The sequence below is a fragment of the Choloepus didactylus genome (genome assembly GCF_015220235.1).
Source record: "Choloepus didactylus isolate mChoDid1 chromosome 23 unlocalized genomic scaffold, mChoDid1.pri SUPER_23_unloc1, whole genome shotgun sequence".
Lineage (NCBI taxonomy): Eukaryota > Metazoa > Chordata > Mammalia > Pilosa > Megalonychidae > Choloepus > Choloepus didactylus.
In genome coordinates, this window is record NW_023637590.1 from 3,174,588 (window position 1) to 3,194,244 (window position 19,657).

Sequence of the window (19,657 nt, forward strand, 5' to 3'; positions counted from 1 at the left end):
CTGCTGGCTTTCCTCCTCGCAGCTGGTTTGGGGACTCAGGACGTGGAGGGTGGGGCGGACAGTTCTGGAAGGGGCTCTGGGGCTGACTGTGGTGGGGCAGGGGAGGGTCACTCAGGGGCTTCCCTGTTTATATGGCGGGCACAGTGAGGCCTCAGAAGGAAGGGGCTTTTGTCCTGATCCTGGTGGCACGAGGGATTCCCCACATGGGTGACTGAGGCAGAGCCCCCAGGACCCACCCCCAGCCACACGCTGCCAAGGCCGTTCTGTGCATCATTTATTGGGGTGAGGTGGGGGATTCCTGGATCTTAGAGGCGCCCCCAGAGCCACAGGCCAAGGCCCAGGCCCAGCAGGGCCCCCCAAGTGCTGGCCTGGGTGCAGGCAGAAGGAATGGCTGCAGCGTGGATGGAGGCACTGGGGGACGCTGAGACCCTGCGCCCCGCAAGCAGCTGCTGTGGGCGGATGTTACCCGTGAGCCTGGGGGTCCGGCCTAGGGCACCGTCCGGAACTGGGCCACCTGAGGGTGGGGGCGCAAAGACGGGTCAAGACAGGCAGCTGGGCAGAGGCAGTGGGGCCCAGGGGAGGGCAGCAGCCCTCACCAAGGGACAGGACCCCACCTGGGCACGCCCGATGGGCACCGGGTCTTCGAAGACGGTCCAGAGCACGGCGGGCTCGCAGCCGGGGGTGGTCAGCGACCCCGAGTAGCGGAAGTAGTGTGACAGGCTGGAGACGCCGGGCAGCAGCGAGGCCAGCGGGAAGGTGGCAGCCAGATCTGCGGAGACCCCTGGATGGGTTTGGGGGGTGGGCTTGGAACCGGCCTCCCCGTGCCCTGGCCACCCTGATTTCCAGGACCCCCCACCCGGGATGCCTCCCGTGGCTCCTCACCCGGCCAGGACACATTCTTCAGGCCGGACACGAGGGCCGAAGAAGTTGGGGTTGTCAGCATCCTGCTCCTGAGAGGGGCTCCAAGTGAGGTGGTGGTGGGGGGCGGGGGATCGAGGAGATCTGGGGGGTCTAGGGGAGGCTCTAACTGGGGAGATGGGGTAGGTGACCCCACTGATGCTGCAGATTCCTCCCACTTCCCATCCCCTGGGATCTTGAAATCCTACAACCCCAATAGACACCCAACCACTCCCCACTGCCCCCAGAGACCCCACAGGCCCCCCTGGTTCCTCCCCAGCCCCCCGTGGATCCCGTCCAGGAGCGTGGGAGCGGCGTCGCTCAGCCCCTCCCTCACCGCCAGCAGCACGGCCAGCACCGCATGCATCTGGGGAGGTACAGACGTGGGGGGTACTCAGGCTGCCCCCCACCCCCTCCCGCCTCCATGGGGCCCTCCAGCCCAGCAGCCAGCACCCCCAATACCTGCTCCCTGAGTCCCACCTCCATGGTGCAGCGCCGCCCGTCCAGGCTGTGCTCGGAGCCCCCCCAGTGGAAGTGCAACTGCAGCGTGCGGTAGGCGGGCGGGGGCAGCCCGGCGCCCCGCACCCCCAGGAGGCTCTGCGGGCCGGCGTCCAGGCAGAGGAGCACTGGGGAGCACGGGGGCCTTGCAGGGTGTGGGCAAAGGTCACCTGTCCCCCCAGGCCAGTCTGCTCCCGATGGGGCTCACTGCCCCCGTGGGTCAATGCTGGGCCAGCCCCTGGCCTCGGCGGCCACAGTGGAAGTCTCCCCACCCTGCAGGGCCCGGGGAGGTGGCCTCCTGTAGAGGGGGTGCTGACCCCCCAGGAATGTGTCACTGTGGGGGGCTGCAACTATTCCGGGGCATCCTCAGCCTGTGTGGGGTTTGGGCTTCTTGGGGTGTCCTGATCCCCGTCCCCTCTTTGTGGAGATTGATTCCTGTGGGGTGTTTGCACTCTTGGGTAAAAGTTCCTAACCCATTTGTGGGGGTCCCTAACATATTTGTGGGGTTCCTGACCCCTTTGGGGGCCCCAACCCCCTGTGTCAGGGCTATGGGGTGCTGAGCTGTGTGGCCATCATTCTCCAGGGTCCACAGACCTGGGGGTGCTGAGTCGTAGCCTTGGAAGATGAAGGGTCCAAGAGTGGGGTCCCGCTGGACTTGGTGAAGATTGATGTTGATGGGGGACTGCGATGGACCCCCACAGGCAGGGGCCATCTCCTTCCAGTGGGTGGGGCCTGAGGGGACAGGGTCTGGGGTCTGTAGGGGGGGCCCGGGGGGCAGCTTGGGGGTGCACAGGGGAGAGTGGGAGGGGTCCACCCTCCCACACATGCCCACAGAGTAGCCCAGCTCTCCCCAAAACCCAACCTGGATGTGTTACAAGTGCCACATGCCCAGCCCGTCCCCCCCAGATCCTGTCCTAGTCCGGTGTTCGCAGCACCCTCACACAGACGCTTGCCTCGGATCCATGGCCACAGGCTGGCTGGCACACGGAGAGGGGACGGAAGGCTCTCCCGGCACCCGGTCACCCGCCCGCCCCGTCCACTCGCTTGGGCTGACCACACCGACGGGCTTGCGGGTGCCCGTGGAGACTAAGCCTGACGGACAGACGGCTGGGCACACGCTGACCGGCAGACGTTACACACACAGAGGGACAGAGGGACACTGCCACCGGTGCCCAGGCAGCCACGGGCACCCGGGTCTACAGACGGAAACCCGCAGAGAGCAGACACCACATGCCCCGACGGCCCGGACATGGCGGCAGCCCCTGCGCCCCGGCCAAGCTCTGTCCTCACCGCACTCGTCCTGGGGGTCGCAGCACCGGGTGCCTGCGGGCAGGGCAGGGGCTGGGCTGTGAGCCCGTCCACCCGGGCCCTCTCAGGGTCCCGTCCCCTGGGGGGCTGCCAGGCCTGGACTCCCCGCCGGGAGACCCCAGGATCTCCTCCCCCGCCCAGAAGGAACCCCCCGGGGCCTGCATGGTGGAGGCGGCGGCCGCAGCTCGTGGGGGGGAGGACTGCAGGGAGGGCGGCGGCGGCCGCTGCATATTCATGAGCGGGGCGTGACCCAGCGGCCCGGCTGCCCGCCCCCGTCCCCGCGCTGGGCTCGCGGCTCCCCCCGGCCCCCCGAGGGGTCTACTGTTAACCCCGTTTACAGACGAGGAGGGAGGGGTGGGGGCCTGGAGGGGCGCTCCGGGGTGGGCTGGGCTGGGGTCTCCGCCGCGCTGCGGGCCTGGGCGCCCCAAACCACCGCCTCCTTCCTGGCGGCGCCCCCCGCGGCCCTGCGCGCCGATCCGCTCTTTTCCGAGGCAGGAACGACCCCGCCGAAGGGTCTCCGGCCGCCGCGGGCCCCGGTGGCAGTTCGGGACCCTCCCGCGTCCAGCAGACCCCCGCCCCGCTGCGGGCTCGCCACCGAACACCCCCCGTCGGCGGGCTGGGAAGGGGCGCCTGGCGGGGACTGGGTGACGGGGGCCGGGGCGAGAGGACGGGCATCGCCGAGCCAGCCGGTGCCCTCGCGCCCTGCACCACGGTGCGGGGACTTACCGACGGGCCACTGGCCTCTGGGACAGCGATCAGAGACAAGCAGGGACAGGAGGGTCTCAGGCTGCACCCACTGGGCTTCCACCTGCCGCCCAGCTCCTCTCTGCACCCGCGCAGCCGGGACCGCCAGCTCAGCCCTCACCTGTGCCGGGCCGGGGTCCGCAGCAGTCCATGTGGAGGGACGGGAGAGGGGACGACCCAGCCCATTCTACAGACAAGAACAGGGAACCCCAAGGCCTGCAGAGAGGGCCTGAGCCCCCATCCCCACATCTCATGAGGGAGGGGCCAGTCCCAGCCCAGCCACCCCACCCCAGCTGAGGCTGTCAGGAGGGCGCAGCCTCCCCAAGGACGGACCAGGCCTCTTCCAGAACACAAATTTATTTGGCATTTGGATGAAATGGGTCTCACAGCATTTTAAGAAAAGGATTAGTGCCAACCCAACCAAAAATAAACCCGAACTAAAAACCCTTAAGTGAAAGGAAACATAAAAAACAGGCATCGAGACAATGTACAGTGCCCGATCCCCGCGGCCGGGAGGGCAGAGGGCAGCCGCCCCGCAGCACAGCGGAGGCGCCCCCGGGCAGGGGCCCGGCTCTCCCAGGGTTGCAGGGTCGTCAGACTGCGAGGACCCCGAGGGCGGGCGTCCGGGAGGGAGGGCAAGGAGGGACAGGCGGGCCCCACGTGCTCCGTGACCCCTCGGCGGCCCCAGCAGGGCCGACCCCCGGGCTGGGCGGGACCCAGAGCTGTCGGGATCCCCCGCACCAGCCCCGGTCCAGGGCCCTGAGCGGGTCCCGCGGGTCGGCAGCAGTGGCCAGCGGAGGCCCGGGCTGCCCGGAGGTCGCCGAGCCCAGGGACAGGGTGACGGCCGGGCGCAGCCCTCCACCAGCTTTGGGGGCTGCAGGTCGGTTCCGAGGGGCGGCCTGCGGGAACCCCACTCTTCCTCCACCCAGGAAGGGTCCCAGGGTGGTTCCCATCGGGGAGCGGCGGAGCGTCTCCACCACGGAGCTCCCTCCCGGGGCACGAGGGGGCCGGGGAGCCAGGCCGCGCGCCTCCGGGCAGGAGGGGTGACGCCGCAGGGCACAGGTGCCCAGGGAGCCCCCCACCGCAAACACACAGACGCACACGAACACACAGACGCGCACACACAAGAAAAGCTCCAGACATTCACGCAGAAAAGGTTACAGAAGTGCTAAAAATCGCACAGAACCCGCGAACCCGCTTAGTCTCCAAGGAACGCTTCAGCCCCGGAGGACGGGCCCCGCAGGGGCAAGTGGTGGCTCCCTCGGCCGCCCCGGGGCTGCTGGGGAAGGACGGGGAGCGGGCACGGGGCGGGCGGGAAGCGGACCTCCAGGGGATGGTCGCCGGGCCCCCTGCCCCCCGAGAAAGAGCCCTCATGGCACAAACAAGGTGGGGGTAGGGCCAGGGGCCAACTCTGCCGGAGGCGGGGGGCCGGGACCCTGGAGGGTGGCAGACGGGGCCTGGACTTGCTCCGCTCCCCGAGGAGGGCCGGGGGCAGGGCCCTAGCTGGGCTGAGGCCTCCGGGGGTCCACCCGGGCGGAAGTGGGCTGCGGGGAGCCAGCTGGAGACGGGCCGAGCTCACCCTCCTTCCAAGCGGCCCTTCCCAGGGTCTCGGGTCCCAGAGCCCCCAGCCTCGCGCCCTGAGGGGGCCATCCTGGGACCCCCTGAAGCAGACCCCTGCCAGGCAACGCTGACAGTGCCCCCGGACTGGACACCCCAGCCCCCCATCGTGCCGGGGGTCGTCGGCCCGGTCACAAATTGCAGCACGGCACAGCGTTGGCCCGTGTTCCCAGCCTTTGTTCCCAGCCCCTCACTCTGTCCTCCTCTGCCGCCGGGTCCCATGGGGAGGTGGGCAGCCGCAGCCCTGCATGTCCGGAGCCCCCGCGCCCAGGCCTGCCCTCCGAAGGGCAGTGTGGGCTCTCTCACAGGCACACACACGCGGGGGGCACAGTGGAGCTGGGCCGGGGCCCTCACGGAGCTGGCTGCTGCGTCCATCAGGGTCGCCACGGGCGGACCGTCCCCTACACCATGGTGTTGAGGGGGCTGTGACCGAGCCGGGCAGCCCCCCGCAGGGCCTCTGTGGCCAGGGCACTCCCGCCCTGGGTGGGCTCGGGGGGCACGAGGAGGGTGCTGCTGCTGTCGGCCGAGTCCTCCGGGTCTGCGAGCGAGGCCCCCGCGGTGGGCAGGGACTGCTCTGGGGGCCGCGGCGACGCGCCCTCACTGCCACCAGCCCCCGGGGTTGGCGGGCCGGCCTCGGCTGGTTCAAAAGCGTCGTCGTCTGCAGAAGCGACAGCGGGGTCAGGGTCAGGGGCCAGGCCGAACCGCGGTTCCCCACCTGCACGCACCCAACATGGCCTCATGGGGGTGGGGTCCCCAGGACACGCTAATGGCCCCATGCTCTGGGCACCCGAGATGTGCAAGGGGCAGGGGCAGCCGTGAGCAGCCAAGCTGGCTCCCGCCAGACAGGGCACCCCCAACGGCACCACAGGGTCAGGCCAGACAAGCCCCCCACCACTCCTTCCTGCGAGAACTACAGCCACAGCGTCCCGAGGGGCCAACAGTCAAGCCACTGGCCCCGTCACAGACCTGCTCTTTCCCCCCTCTGCAGGGAGCACCCCACACACAGCGCCTGGCGTCTGGGCCTGCAGATCCCCACAGCCCCGTGGTCAGCTCCTGAGCTCGGGTGGGCCTCACCTCCAGCCCTGGACTGGCGCCTCCCCTCAAATGCGCCAGCTCTGAAGGGCCCCAGGCCCCTGGGGCACCCACTGGGGGTCCCAAGGACAGGCTCCGCCACCAGCTGCTCAGGATGGGGTCCTGGCCCCAGAGCCCCGTTCACCCGAACGCCAGGACTCGAGGGCCGGGGAGCAGGCTGAGCTGTGGGCACCGGGGGCCCTGGGCGTGGCCCCCTCCCCGGGCGGAGGCACCTGCGGGGTCGTAGAAGACGCCGTTGGGGTTGACGGAGGCCTCGTAGGGGGGCGGTGGGTCGTCGGGCTGGTCGAGGTCGGGGTACTTGTAGGCCGTGTAGGGGGGCGGGGGGTCGTGGAAGTGGAAGGTGCCGCCCTCGCCATCGTCCGACAGGTGCAGCGGGGTGAGGCCCGTGCCGAAGCCGTCTGGGCCGTAGTCGAAGCCGGGGATCCTGCGGCCCAGGTGGAAGTGGTGCACTGCCGGGCGGCGAGAGGGCGCCGGTCACTCGGGGGCAGTCCCCGGGACCCCGCCCTGCACCCTCCCCATGGGCCCTGCTGCTCCCCCGTCCCCTCCAGTCCCCTGCTCCTCTGCACACACCCGGCCTCAGGCCCACTCCCAGGACCCCGGGGGCTGCCGCGCGTGGGGGTCACAGGGTCAGGGGCGCTCACAGTTGGCCCCGATCAGGGACTCGATGCGCTCGCGGCGCCTCTGGCGCAGCCGGTGGACCATGAAGAGCAGCAGCGAGAGGATGAGGAAGGAGGAGACGCAGCTGACGACGAGCCGCATCCCGCTGGCCATGGAGTCAAACAGGCTGTTGCCGTCTGCGAGGAGAGGAGGAAGGTGCCAGCACTGAGGTGGGGAGGGCCCCAGACCCCACACCCCGCCGGCCCTCATGGGACCAAGCCTCGGCCATGTCTGAGGAAGGACGGAGCTCAGACTGAGGACAGCAGGACGACAGCAAAAGCAGACACGTGTCACAGCTGATGGCCCCGAGCGGAGGCCCCCGTGCTCTGGGGCTGCAGGGGTGCACGGGGAGCCGGCCTTGTCAGCAGGGTGGCCGAGCGCCTCCATGCAGGGCTCAGGCCCCCAGGACTGCCAGGTGCAAACACGGTGTGAACGGGGCCACCACAGGGGGCTGCACGGCCACCCAGGGCAGAGGCTGCTGCCGGTTGGCACGGCCACGGCTCCTCCCCAGCCACCAGGCACGTCCGGGAGCAGGGGCTCAAGCTGAGGACAAGCCTCAGTCTCCCCGTCCCCACTGAGAGCCGACGGACACAAAGTCCACAACTGTGACTGGCACAGGAAGTGCTGACAGCGAGGCAGGCTCGTGCTCTGCTGGACAGTGAGGCTGCGAGGAGAGGGGCCGAGGCAGGGCCGGAGGGGCGGGGGCTGCGTGAGGGACGCCGTGGGAGGTGTGGGCTGGGGCAGGTCCCCTGGTGCCAGAGCTCTGGCTCATGACAGCTGCTGGACAGAGGACGCCAAGGCGGGGACAAAACAGCGCTGGGAAGCCACTGGGGCTCCTCATGCAAGGGGAGAGAACGGTGACAGGATGGGGTGGGGGCGGCTCAGGCCCGCCGAGTCTGGGGACTGCTGGGGACGGTCAGCCCTGACCTGACGTCACACACACGACCCCGCTGCAGCTGTGGGGCAGCTGTGAGCACAGGTCCTCACCGGCCCCCTGATGATCTAGGCCCACCAGCCCTGGGCACGTGGGCTGTCGGGGGGCAGCGGGGCCCCGTTCCTGTCCGGGCCGAGGACCAGGAAGTGCTGGGTCACACGTTCGCGTGCCTCGGACCTCGGCACGAAGGCCCCCTCCCCAGTGTGGCCCCCGTGCTGGGTGTACACCAGGAGGAGCACAGCAGGGCCCCGGCTCTGTGCCCAGAGCACCGTAAGGCCGCAGCGGCCCTCAGCGTGGTGAGCACGAGCACGTCTGCGGTCACCTCCCACCAACCTGATGAAGAGGGTGAACTCCCCGCCATGGGGGGACCCGAGGCTCAGAGCAGTCACCCCCCACATCCCAGCCCAGCGGGGTGACTCAGGGCTCCCTGTGGGCCCCACACCGCCTGCCATCCGGGCCTTCCCAGTAGTGGACCCTCCGAGGCCCCAGAGCACCCTCCCTCCTCCACAGAGGGGGATCCCCACACCCCACTTTTCAGTGAGCGTCCCTTTGGGGTGGGAGCCCCTGGGGTCTCTGTCTGTGACTGTAACTCGCAGCTCACAGGCACAGAGCAGACTGGAGAGGGTCCGGGAGGGACGGGCTCCACAGATAGAGGCATGGCCTGCTCGGCTCCCGGCATGGACAGGGGCCCCGGGGACCGTCCACAGCCCTCTGCCCCAGGTGGACACATCAGGAAACCAGCCCCCCACCCTCCCGCAGGGGCGCCTGCCCCGTGCCCCACACCCCGGAGCTGCCTTTGCGGCTGACAGCACTAGAGATGTGCACGTGGGGAAAGGAAACGTCTCCCACCAACTGCTGCTTTTCCTGCTGCCTGGGGCCGCCCTCCAGCCTCCGGGAACATTCTGTCCCTGTCTGTGGGTGACAGTCCATCAGCCGGGCGCTGGCAACTGTCTTTTAACGGCTGCCAGCTCAGAGATCCCAGAGGCGCTTAGAACAGCAGCCCCTTTGCTGTGACAAACTCATGGTCAGTTGCAAAATAAAACCAAGGACTTGATGGAAATCCTGACCGTCCCGCCACAAAGGGTACTGGAAAGAAGCTTCTAGAAGCAAGCTACCCCTGTCCAGAGCAGACAGCGCCAGTCCCTCCGTGGTGTCATCGCAGCTGGGGCTGTCCTGTCCCCCGGGCCTGCTGGCTCCCAGCCGCCCCTGGGCCCTGCTGGGATAGATGCTTCTGGAACGGAAGGTGCCCTGAGGTCCGCAGGCCCCGCCCTGGTCTGACGCCCGATCGCTGAGCGACGCCCTCCCCAGGCGGCCGCCCGGCCCGAAGCTCAGTTACACGGGACGTTTCCAGGCCGTCCTGAGAGGAAGCAGCCGGAAGCAGCCGGGCAGGGCACCTCCGTTCCCAGAGTCCACGGTCCCCGGACTCCCCAGGAGGGAGGGGAGAGCCACGGGGGACAGCCCGGGGAGCCCCGCGTCGCTGCCAGCGCTCGGCACGGTCGGTTTTACTAGCTTCACTGTTTTATCGGGGAGGCAGCGGTGCCCCGTGTGGTTCTAATTTGTATCCCTACTGACCAGTGATACCGAGCAGCTCTTCATGGGTTCAGTGAAGAGTCATTTTAAATCCTGCCCATCTCTAAACAGGGGTGTTCGTTTTCTTGTTACTGTGTTTTAAGAGTTCATTACAGATTCTGAGACCTCGGCTAGCCACGTGATTTGTTAAGTGCCTCTTCTCAGTCGGCGGTTTGTCTTTCCATTTCCTTAATAGTCTTTCAAAGAGCAGAAGCTTTCGATCTGGATGGTCTAATTTACCACTTTTTCTTTAATGGACCACGTTTTCGATGCTGTATCTAAAAATGCTGCCTACCGCAAGGTCACTAAGATTTTCTCCCAGGTTTCCTTCTGAGAGTTATTTTTGCAGCCTTAGGTTTTGCAGTCAGGACCATGAGCATTCTGAGCTGGTTCCTACACACGGTGCAGAGCAACGTGGTGGGCGGGGACCCGCGACAGCCATGGTTCCAGCACTGCCTGTTGGGAGGATTCCCTTTCTCCCCGGAACGGCCTCTGCTCTTCAGTGAAAACCAGCCGAGCACAGCAGGGGAGGCCTGGTCCCACAATCTCTGCTGATTTCCGTGCCTGTTCCTTCACCACCGACACACTGCTCTCATTGATACCTAAGTCTTAAATCAGGGAGCGTGACTTCTCCAACTCAGTTCTTTTTAAAAGCTGCCTTGGCTCTTTGAATTCCTTGGCTTTTCCATGTAAATTTTAGAATCAGCTTCTCAGTGTCTACAAAAAACTCCACTGGAATTTTAAAAAGTGGGAGCTGTGCTGAACCCACAGTACTCTGGGGACCACTGACCCCTCAACGACACTGAGTCTTCTGAGGGTGAACACAGGGCAGCTCCCCCTTCCCTTCTGTTTAAGTCTTTAACTTCCTTCATCAGCACAGTGTGCAGTACACGGACCACAGTTAATTCTGTAAGATTTATGCCCAGTATTTCATGGTTTTTGGTGCTGTTGTAAGTGGTACTTTTCTTTAAAACGTCAGTTTCCAATTTTTACAGGTAGTGTGTGTGTATATATATATTTTAAAATTGACTTCTGTGTATTGATCTTGTATCTGAAGACCTTGCTGAACACACTTACCAGTTCTCGTAACTTCCATGGCTTCTCTGGGATCTTCTTTCTAGACAATCAATCATGTCATCTGCAGAGAGAGACGCTTTCCCTTCTCCCCTTCCAGCCTGGGCCCCACCTCCAGGCCATGCTGAGCAGGGTGGCGAGAGCAGACCCCTGTCTGCTGAGGGGACCCTCTGAAGGCTGACACCGGAGACCCCATTTCCCGTGTCCCAGCTTCGGGGGCTGTCTCAGTCCTTGGAAGAAGGACGCACTGCTCTGGGCGGAGAGCAGGCCCCTGGCTGAGCGCCCCTCTCTGCCTGAGACCCTCAGGCTACCCCTGCCTGTGTCCGGCACCACTGCAGAGCCGGGCAGAGGGGCTCCTGGGCAATGGAACCAGGCAGCCGGGCGATGAGACTTGTGCAGGACAGAGCCCGTGGAGAAGGCAACGAGAATCCCGGGGGGTGTAGTCGGTGGCCTAGGACCCTTGGTGAGGCCCCGGGAGGGTTTCTATGGCCTTGTTCAAGCCGAGCCTGCCCACCCCGAGACAGGACGGCCAGGAGGCCACGCTCCCCAGCTCCAGCTCCATGGCCGCTGCGGGCTCCACCATATGTTGGGCCCGACTCCCTCCTAGGCAGCGCACCCTTCCTGAAGTATGCGTCGGAGGCCCCGGCTGCCTGGCCTCCCGGCCTCTGAAGGACAGGTGCCCTCGCCCCGCAGCCCCCGGCATGCAGGGACATGACAACTGTGCATCCTGGGCTGGCTCGCGCTGCTCTGCACCCCCACGGGCATGGGATGCTGATGCTTGGGGCACAGAGACGGCCCCACACCCCTCTTTGGCTGCTCAGCTGCAGGGTCCGCGAACCCCGAGACCACCACAAAGCGCTCCCTGCCCCAGGTGTGCCCACGCTGTGGCACCAAGAAAGAACGAACCCAGGTGGTGAGCGCCAGGTCGCGTGTCTCTGAGACTGGATTCCTCTGGCGCCAGCAATGGCCCTGGTGTGGAGCACGACCAGGCACGCGACGCAGAGTCTGAGGCTTGCCAAGCACCCCTAGAGGGCGGGACCCCACGTGCTGCTGCTTTGGAAGTGGGAGGAAAAGGGTCACCCCCGAAACTCTTAGGTAGTGCCCACCTGTAAAGCACCACCTGATGGGGAGGACTTTCACCTTGAAAACGAGAGTAATGTTAAATGTGTCTTGAAGATGCCGACAGGAGCGACGGGAACCGTCACGACCCGCCGCGAGCACCCTGCTCAGGAACAGGAGGTGGGTGCGGGCCCGGCGGGAAGCCCAGCTCCGACCCGTAAAGGCTCGAGGCCGTCAGCTGCAGCGGCCCTGCGAGCACGGCCACTCTCCAGCTCTCAGCACCCGAGGGCGAACCAACCCGAGAGGCTCCAGGAAGCCGGGGGCCATGGGGAGGGACCGCAGCCCCGGGACACAGACGGGCCAGGAGCAGGTCTGGGTGCGAGCCACCGAGGAAGCAAGGGAAGCCCAGCGCCGGCCCCGGTGGGCTGAGTGCGACCCCCCGTCTCACCTGGGTCCAGGCACATGAACTTGCAGCACTCCCTGGGGTCCTTGCGGTACTGCTGGCAGCCCTGGGGCCGCTCGCACAGGGCGGCCACGCACATCTCCGGCTCCCCCCCGTGGCAGGTGCAGCTCAGGCACGGGTCGTCCCCCTTCGGGGTGAAGTAGAACCCTTCGTCCACCACGTTGTCCTTGATGTCGACACACGTCTGACCTGCAACAGGCACAAACACACACACACACACACACACACACACACACACACACACGCACAGGAGCGTGTTAATGTTGGTCTCAAGCACAGGTCTTGGAGCCCTGCCTCACCCACCCACCCGGGCCTGGGCACACCTGCTGGGTGAGGAGGTGGCGAGATGCGCCCGAGCCCTGCCCGGGCTGGACTCCCCGACCACCCCACACCCTCAGGGAGGGCTGTCGGGAGTGGTCACCACCAACGCCCAGCTGTGACCAGCACACCCAGTCAGGGCAAACTGACCCCGGGTGGCGGGGGAGCTGGGATGGAGGGGAAGGCCAGGTCTGGGGGAAAAGGCGCAAAGAGTTTGCTTCTAAGTTGCCTAAGTAGTTGTACTTAGGAGATCTTCTCGCCTCTAAGATACAGCTGCTGCACGTTTTAGCGGCTTCAAAATCAGAATGCATCTCTAATGAATCGCAGGAGACAGTGCCGGGTCTGCTAGATAAGACGACCCACAAACCTGAGATGTGCAGGGAACAATGCAGGGCTGAGCTGTGGCCGGGGGCTGGCCCCAGAAGAGCCGAGGAGGGGCTGCAAGCCAGAGCCCTGAGCCTGCAGACAGGACGATGCCGGGCGAGGGGCCGAGGCAGCAGGGGGTCCCGCTCCAAGGGACACGCGCCTGAAGGGGCCACGTGCTCAGCACACGGCAAAGGCACGGGAGAAGGACGTTGTTCCAGCGGCTACACGGGGAGAGCACGGGGCGGCCAGGAAAAGACTCGGCGGAAAGTTCCTCCGCATGGGTCTGCGGCTCACGCAAGGTGAGGGTGAACCTGTGTAGCCCACGGGGTCAGGGACAAGCAACTCAGGAAGCAATTCCCCTCCAAGGGGCCTCCGGGGCACCTGCAGTCGAGACACCCAACCCCAGGCCGCAAGGAACCCTGGCGGACAGACCCCGTCTAAGGTGAGTGACAATCCAGAACCATGACACACACGAGCATACGGTCCACCAAGAACGGGAGGCAGCAGACACAACAAGAGCAGGATAAAAGCCCGAGGGTCTTCAGAGAATGTCACAGTCAGATAAAGAATAAAACTTTTATTAAAATGAATGTAAATATGTGCACACAGTTATCAAAACATTAAGAACAACGATTTGTGAGAAAGCAACAAGAGAGATTCGTTTTCAAAAACACAGAAAACATCAAGAAATAAAAAAGAAAACAATTTCATTTATAATAGCAACTAAAATAATAAAATATCTAGGAATAAATTTAAACAAGGATGTAAAGGACTTATACAACAGAAATTAAAAAATATTGCTGAAAGAAGTAATAACAACATAATACTCAGAATGTCCAGGTGTCAACAAAAAATTACAAAACACACAAAGAAACAGGAAAGTATGACCCAGTGACAGGAAAAAGAGAATCTGCCAGATATCATCCCCGAGCAAACTCATATAACAGACTATTAGAATAATTAGGCAAAGACTTTAAATTTAACATCTTAAATATGTTCAATGAGCTAAAAGAAATTAGGAAAAGGTTGTCTGAACAAAAGAAGAAGATAAGAGATTATTAAAAAGGACAAAACAGAAATGTTGGCGCTGCAAAGTACAGCAATTTAAAGAAAACCTCCCTAGACAGATTCAACAGCAGACTCAAACAGACAGAAGGAAGGAAGGATCAGCAACCCTGACGACAACTGAACTCAGGCAGTGTGAGGAGCAGAGAGGAAAAATAAAGAAGAAAAATGAGCAGGGCCTGAGGGAGCTGGTCCCTGTCAAGTGCACCAGCAGACACCTCACGGGGTCCCAGAAGGACAGGAGAGGCAAAGGGCCAGAAAAAGTATTTCAAGAAATAATGGCCCAAGGTTCCCAAATCAGATGAAAGACGCAAATATACACCTCCAGGAAGCCCAACACATTCCGAGCAGGATAGACTCCAAGAGATCTACACAAGTCACATTAGAGTAAACCTGCCAAAATCCAAAGACAAAGAGAATTCTGACAGCAGCAAGACAGAGGCAACTTGTCACATACGAGGGGTCCCCCATAAAGATTCCAGTGGATTTCTCATCAGAAACTAAGAAGGAGAAGACAGTGGGATGACATATTTAAAGTCCTTAAGGAAAAAAACCTGTGAACCAAGAATTCTATAGGCAGTAGCAAAATTATCCTTCAAAAATGAAACGGAAATTAAAGACATTTACAGATAAACAAAAGCGGCAAGAGTCCATTACAGGAGCCCTGCTATATGAGAAATGCTAAAGGATTCCTTTAGATAGAAACAAAAGGACCCGAGAGAGTAACTTGAAGCCGTAAGAAGAGATATAGGACATTTGTTGCAGACAACTACACAGGTAAATATAAAATCCTGTATTATTGTACCTTTTGTTTGTAACCTGTTCCCCGCTCCATACAGCTGAACAGAAAAAATGTGTAAAAACAAAAAAAAATCTATGTTAATGGGCGTACAATATATAAAGATGTAACCTGAGGCAATAAGAACACAATGGGGGCGGGAAGGAGACACACAGGCATAGAGAGTTTGTAGGCGACTAAGAGGAGTCAGACGAGGTTGTTATAGTATAAGAAGTCCAGGGTAATGAGGTAACCACTCAGAAAATAACTAAAAATATAGAGAAAAGTAAAGACGAAGGGAATCAAAACTGCACACTACAAAAAAAGCCAACTTTTAAAAAAAGGCAGTAATGGAGTAATTAGAGAACAAAAACCCCACAAGATATACAAAACACAGAGATAAATGGCAAAAGTAAACCTGTCCTTCTCAGTTATTACCTTAAATGGAATCAGCTCCCTTTTTAAAAGGCTGAGACTGGCAGTTTCAAAAAAAGATCCGTTATGTACCGTCTTTAAGAGACTCACCAAGTAAAAGGGAGGAAAAAGAGAGCCCAGGCACCCAGTAATCCAAAGAGAGCCAGAGAGGCTATGTTACTGTCAGACAAACAGATTTCAAGTCAAAAGAGATTCCACAACACAAAAAAGGACATTATATATCGATAAAAGTTTCAAACCAATAGAAGATACAACAATTATGCAAACATATGCACCTTACAACACAGTACATAACATATGAAGCAAAAACTGACAGAACTGAAGGGAGAAATAGACGGCTCTACAATGACAGCTGGAGACTTCAAGACACCACTTTCAAAATCGACAGAACATCTAAACAGAAGGTCAGCACAGAAACAGAGGACTCGAACAACACAGTCAGTCAGGCCCAATGGACACACACACAGCACTCGCCCCACCAAAGGCAGAAGATACTTTGTTCTCAAGTACACGCGGAACATTTTCCAGGAGAGACCACATATTAGGTCACAGATAAAATCTTAATAAATTTATAAAGACTGAAATCACACAAAGTACCTTCTGGGACCACAACGGAATAAAGCTAGATGAAGAAACATCTATCAAGACCATCTACAAAACTTCCTTAAGAAAAGCACGAGTCTCTGGTACTTGGGCCAAGGCTGCTCCCTTCCCTCCTCTCCCCGCCATTCAGACATAAAGACACCACCCCGGGCCACACAGCCAAGAACACGGGGCTCCCTTCCTCTCCCCAGCCCCGCTCTGGGAACGGACACTCAACCTTGGGCATGAACCGCTGAAAACACTGGGATGCTTGGGCAGTCTGAAGCTGAACAGCCCCAGAAAAGACCCAGTACTTTTTTTTTTTTTTAAATTTTATTTATTTATTTATTTATTTTTTTAGTCTTCATTTTATTGAGATATATTCACATACCACGCAGTCATACAAAACAAATCGTACATTTGATTGTTCACAGTACCATTACATAGTTGTACATTCATCACCCAAATCAATCCCTGACACCTTCATTAGCACACACACAAAAATAACAAGAATAATAATTAGAGTGAAAAAGAGCAATTGAAGTAAAAAAGAACACTGGGTACCTTTGTCTGTTTGTTTCCTTCCCCTATTTTTCTACTCATCCATCCATAAACTAGACAAAGTGGAGTGTGGTCCTTATGGCTTTCCCAATCCCATGTCACCCCTCATAAGCTCCATTTTTATACAACTGTCTTCGAGATTCATGGGTTCTGGGTTGTAGTTTGATAGTTTCAGGTATCCACCACCAGCTACCCCAATTCTTTAGAACCTAAAAAGGGTTGTCTAAAGTGTGCATAAGAGTGCCCACCAGAGTGACCTCTCGGCTCCTTTTGGAATCTCTCTGCCACTGAAGCTTATTTCATTTCCTTTCACATCCCCCTTTTGGTCAAGAAGATGTTCTCCGTCCCACGGTGCCAGGTCTACATTCCTCCCCGGGAGTCATATTCCACGTTGCCAGGGAGATTCACTCCCCTGGGTGTCTGATCCCACGTAGGGAGGAGGGCAGTGATTTCACCTTTCAAGTTGGCTTAGCCAGAGAGAGAGGGCCACATCTGAGCAACAAAGAGGCATTCGGGAGGAGGCCCTTAGGCACAACCATAGGGAGGCCTAGCCTCTCCTTTGCAGTAACCGTCTTCCCAAGGGTAAAACCTATGGTAGAGGGCTCAACCCATCAAACCACCAGTCCCCTATGTCTGTGGTCATGTTAGCAACCATGGAGGTGGGGTAGGCGAATACCCCTGCATTCTCCACAGGCTCCTCAAGGGGGCACTGCATCTTTTTTTTTTTCCTTGTTTTTCTTTCTTTTTTTTTTTTTTTAACTTTCCCTTCTTTTTAAAATCAACTGTATGAAAAAAAAGTTAAAAAGAAAACAAACATACAATAAAAGAACATTTCAAAGAGACCATAAAAGGGAGTAAGAAAAAGACAACTAACCTAAGATAACTGCTTAACTTCCAACATGTTCCTACTTTACCCCAAGAAAGTTACCTAATATAGCAACATTTCTGTGAACTTGCTCCTACTATATCCATCAGAAATTAACAGACCATAGTCATTCCTGGGCATCCCCAGAACGTTAAATAGCTTATCTGTTCTTCTTGGATTATTGTTCCCCCTTCCTTAATTGTTCTCTATTGCTAGTTCCCCTACATTCTACATTATAAGCCATTTGTTTTACATTTTTCAAAGTTCACATTAGTGGTAGCATATAATATTTCTCTTTTTGTGCCTGGCTTATTTCGCTCAGCATTATGTCTTCAAGGTTCATCCATGTTGTCATATGTTTCACGACATCGTTCCTTCTTACTGCTGCGTAGTATTCCATCGTGTGTATATACCACATTTTATTTATCCACTCATCTGTTGAAGGACATTTGGGTTGTTTCCATCTCTTGGCAATTGTGAATAATGCTGCTATGAACATTGGCGTGCAGATATCTGTTCGTGTCACTGCTTTCCGATCTTCCGGGTATATGCCGAGAAGCGCAATCGCTGGATCGAATGGTAACTCTATATCTAGTTTTCTAAGGAACTGCCAGACTGACTTCCAGAGTGGCTGAACCATTATACAGTCCCACCAACAGTGAATAAGAGTTCCAATTTCTCCACATCCCCTCCAGCATTTGTAGTTTCCTGTTTGTTTAATGACAGCCATTCTAACCGGTGTTAGATGGTATCTCATTGTGGTCTTAATCTGCATCTCTCTAATAGCTAGTGAAGCTGAACATTTTTTCATGTGTTTCTTGGCCATTTGTATTTCCTCTTCAGAGAACTGTCTTTTCATATCTTTTGCCCATTTTATAATTGGGCTGTCTGTACTACTGTCATTGAGTTGTAGGATTTCTTTGTATATGCAAGATATCAGTCTTTTGTCAGATACATGGTTTCCAAAAATTTTTTCCCATTGAGTTGGCTGCCTCTTTACCTTTTTGAGAAATTCCTTTGAGGTGCAGAAACTTCTAAGCTTGAGGAGTTCCCATTTATCTATTTTCTCTTTTGTTGCTTGTGCTTTGGGTGTAAAGTCTAGGAAGTGGCCGCCTAATACAAGGTCTTGAAGATGTTTTCCTACATTATCTTCTAGGAGTTTTATGGTACTTTCTTTTATATTGAGATCTTTGGTCCATTTTGAGTTAATTTTTGTGTAGGGGGTGAGGTAGGGGTCCTCTTTCATTCTTTTGGATATGGATATCCAACTCTCCCAGCCCCATTTGTTGAAAAGACCATTATGACTCAGTTCAGTGACTTTGGGGGCCTTATCAAAGATCAGTCGGCCATAGATCTGGGGGTCTATCTCTGAATTCTCAATTCGATTCCATTGATCTATATGTCTATCTTTGTGCCAGTACCATGCTGTTTTGGCAACTGTGGCTTTATAATAAGCTTCAAAGTCAGGGAGTGTAAGTCCTCCCACTTCGTTTTTCTTTTTTAGAGTGTCTTTAGCAATTTGGGGCATCTTCCCTTTGCAAATAAATTTGATAACTAGCTTTTCCAAGTCTGCAAAGTAGGTTGTTGGAATTTTGATTGGGATTGCATTGAATCTGTAGATGAGTTTGGGTAGAATTGACATCTTAATGACATTTAGTCTTCCTATCCATGAACATGGAATATTTTTCCATCTTTTAAGGTCCCCTTCTATTTCTTTTAGTAGAGTTATGTAGTTTTCTTTGTATAGGTCTTTTACATCTTTGGTTAAGTTTATTCCTAGGTACTTGATTTTTTTAGTTGCTATTGAAAATGGTATCTTTTTCTTGAGTGTCTCTTCAGTTTGTTCATTTCTAGCATATAGAAACATTACTGACTTATGTGCATTAACCTTGTATCCCGCTACTTTGCTAAATTTGTTTATTAGCTCTAGTAGCTGTATCGTCGATTTCTCAGGGTTTTCTAGATATAAGATCATATCATCTGCAAACAATGACAGTTTTACTTCTTCTTTTCCAATTTGGATGCCTTTTATTTCTTTGTCTTGCCGGATTGCCCTGGCTAGCACTTCCAGCACAATGTTGAATAACAGTGGTGACAGCGGGCATCCTTGTCTTGCTCCTGATCTTAGAGGGAAGGCTTTCAGTCTCTCACCATTGAGTACTATGCTGGCTGTGGGTTTTTCATATATGCTCTTTATCATGTTGAGGAAGTTTCCTTCAATTCCTACCTTTTGAAGTGTTTTTATCAAAAAGGGATGTTGGATTTTGTCAAATGCTTTTTCAGCATCTATTGAGATGATCAATTGATTTTTCCCTTTTGACTTGTTAATGTATCGTAATACATTGATTGATTTCTTATGTTGAACCATCCTTGCATGCCTGGAATAAACCCCACTTGGTCATGGTGTATGATTTTTTTAATGTGTCTTTGGATTCGATTTGCAAGTATTTTGTTGAGGATTTTTGCATCTATATTCATTAGGGAGATTGGCCGGTAGTTTTCCTTTTTTGTAGCATCTTTGCCTGGTTTTGGTATTAGACTGATGTTAGCTTCATAAAATGAGTTAGGTAGTGTTCCATTTTCTTCAATGTTTTGAAAGAGTTTGAGTAAGATTGGTGTCAGTTCTTTCTGGAAAGTTTGGTAGAATTCCCCTGTGAAGCCATCTGGCCCTGGGCATTTATTTGTGGGAAGATTTTTGATGACTGATTGGATCTCTTTGCTTGTGATGGGTTGGTTGAGGTCTTCTATTTCTTCTCTGGTCAGTCTAGGTTGTTC

General features: G+C 57.2%; 2 protein-coding genes across 4 annotated transcripts in view; both read right to left on the reverse strand.

Annotated features, from left to right (window-relative positions):
- Positions 1-305: 305 nt before the first annotated feature.
- Positions 306-2,939, reverse strand: LOC119524847 (carbonic anhydrase 15-like). The gene is given in 10 exon segments (XM_037823480.1): positions 306-472; positions 475-514; positions 615-781; positions 883-922; positions 924-950; positions 1,235-1,264; positions 1,378-1,526; positions 1,960-2,149; positions 2,411-2,513; positions 2,686-2,939. Coding segments are annotated over 10 exon segments (1,167 nt in total).
- Positions 2,940-3,788: 849 nt separating this feature from the next.
- DGCR2 (DiGeorge syndrome critical region gene 2) overlaps positions 3,789-19,657 on the reverse strand; it is a 68,963-nt gene continuing 53,094 nt past the window's right edge. For all 3 annotated transcript variants that reach the window (XM_037823512.1, XM_037823511.1, XM_037823510.1), the window contains 4 exons: positions 11,898-12,101; positions 6,798-6,950; positions 6,369-6,605; positions 3,789-5,722 (listed from right to left, as the gene is read on the reverse strand). In XM_037823512.1, coding sequence (XP_037679440.1) covers positions 5,466-5,722; positions 6,369-6,605; positions 6,798-6,950; positions 11,898-12,101 — 851 coding nt within the window. In that variant the 3' untranslated portion in view covers positions 3,789-5,465. The remainder of the gene's footprint in view (positions 5,723-6,368; positions 6,606-6,797; positions 6,951-11,897; positions 12,102-19,657) is intronic.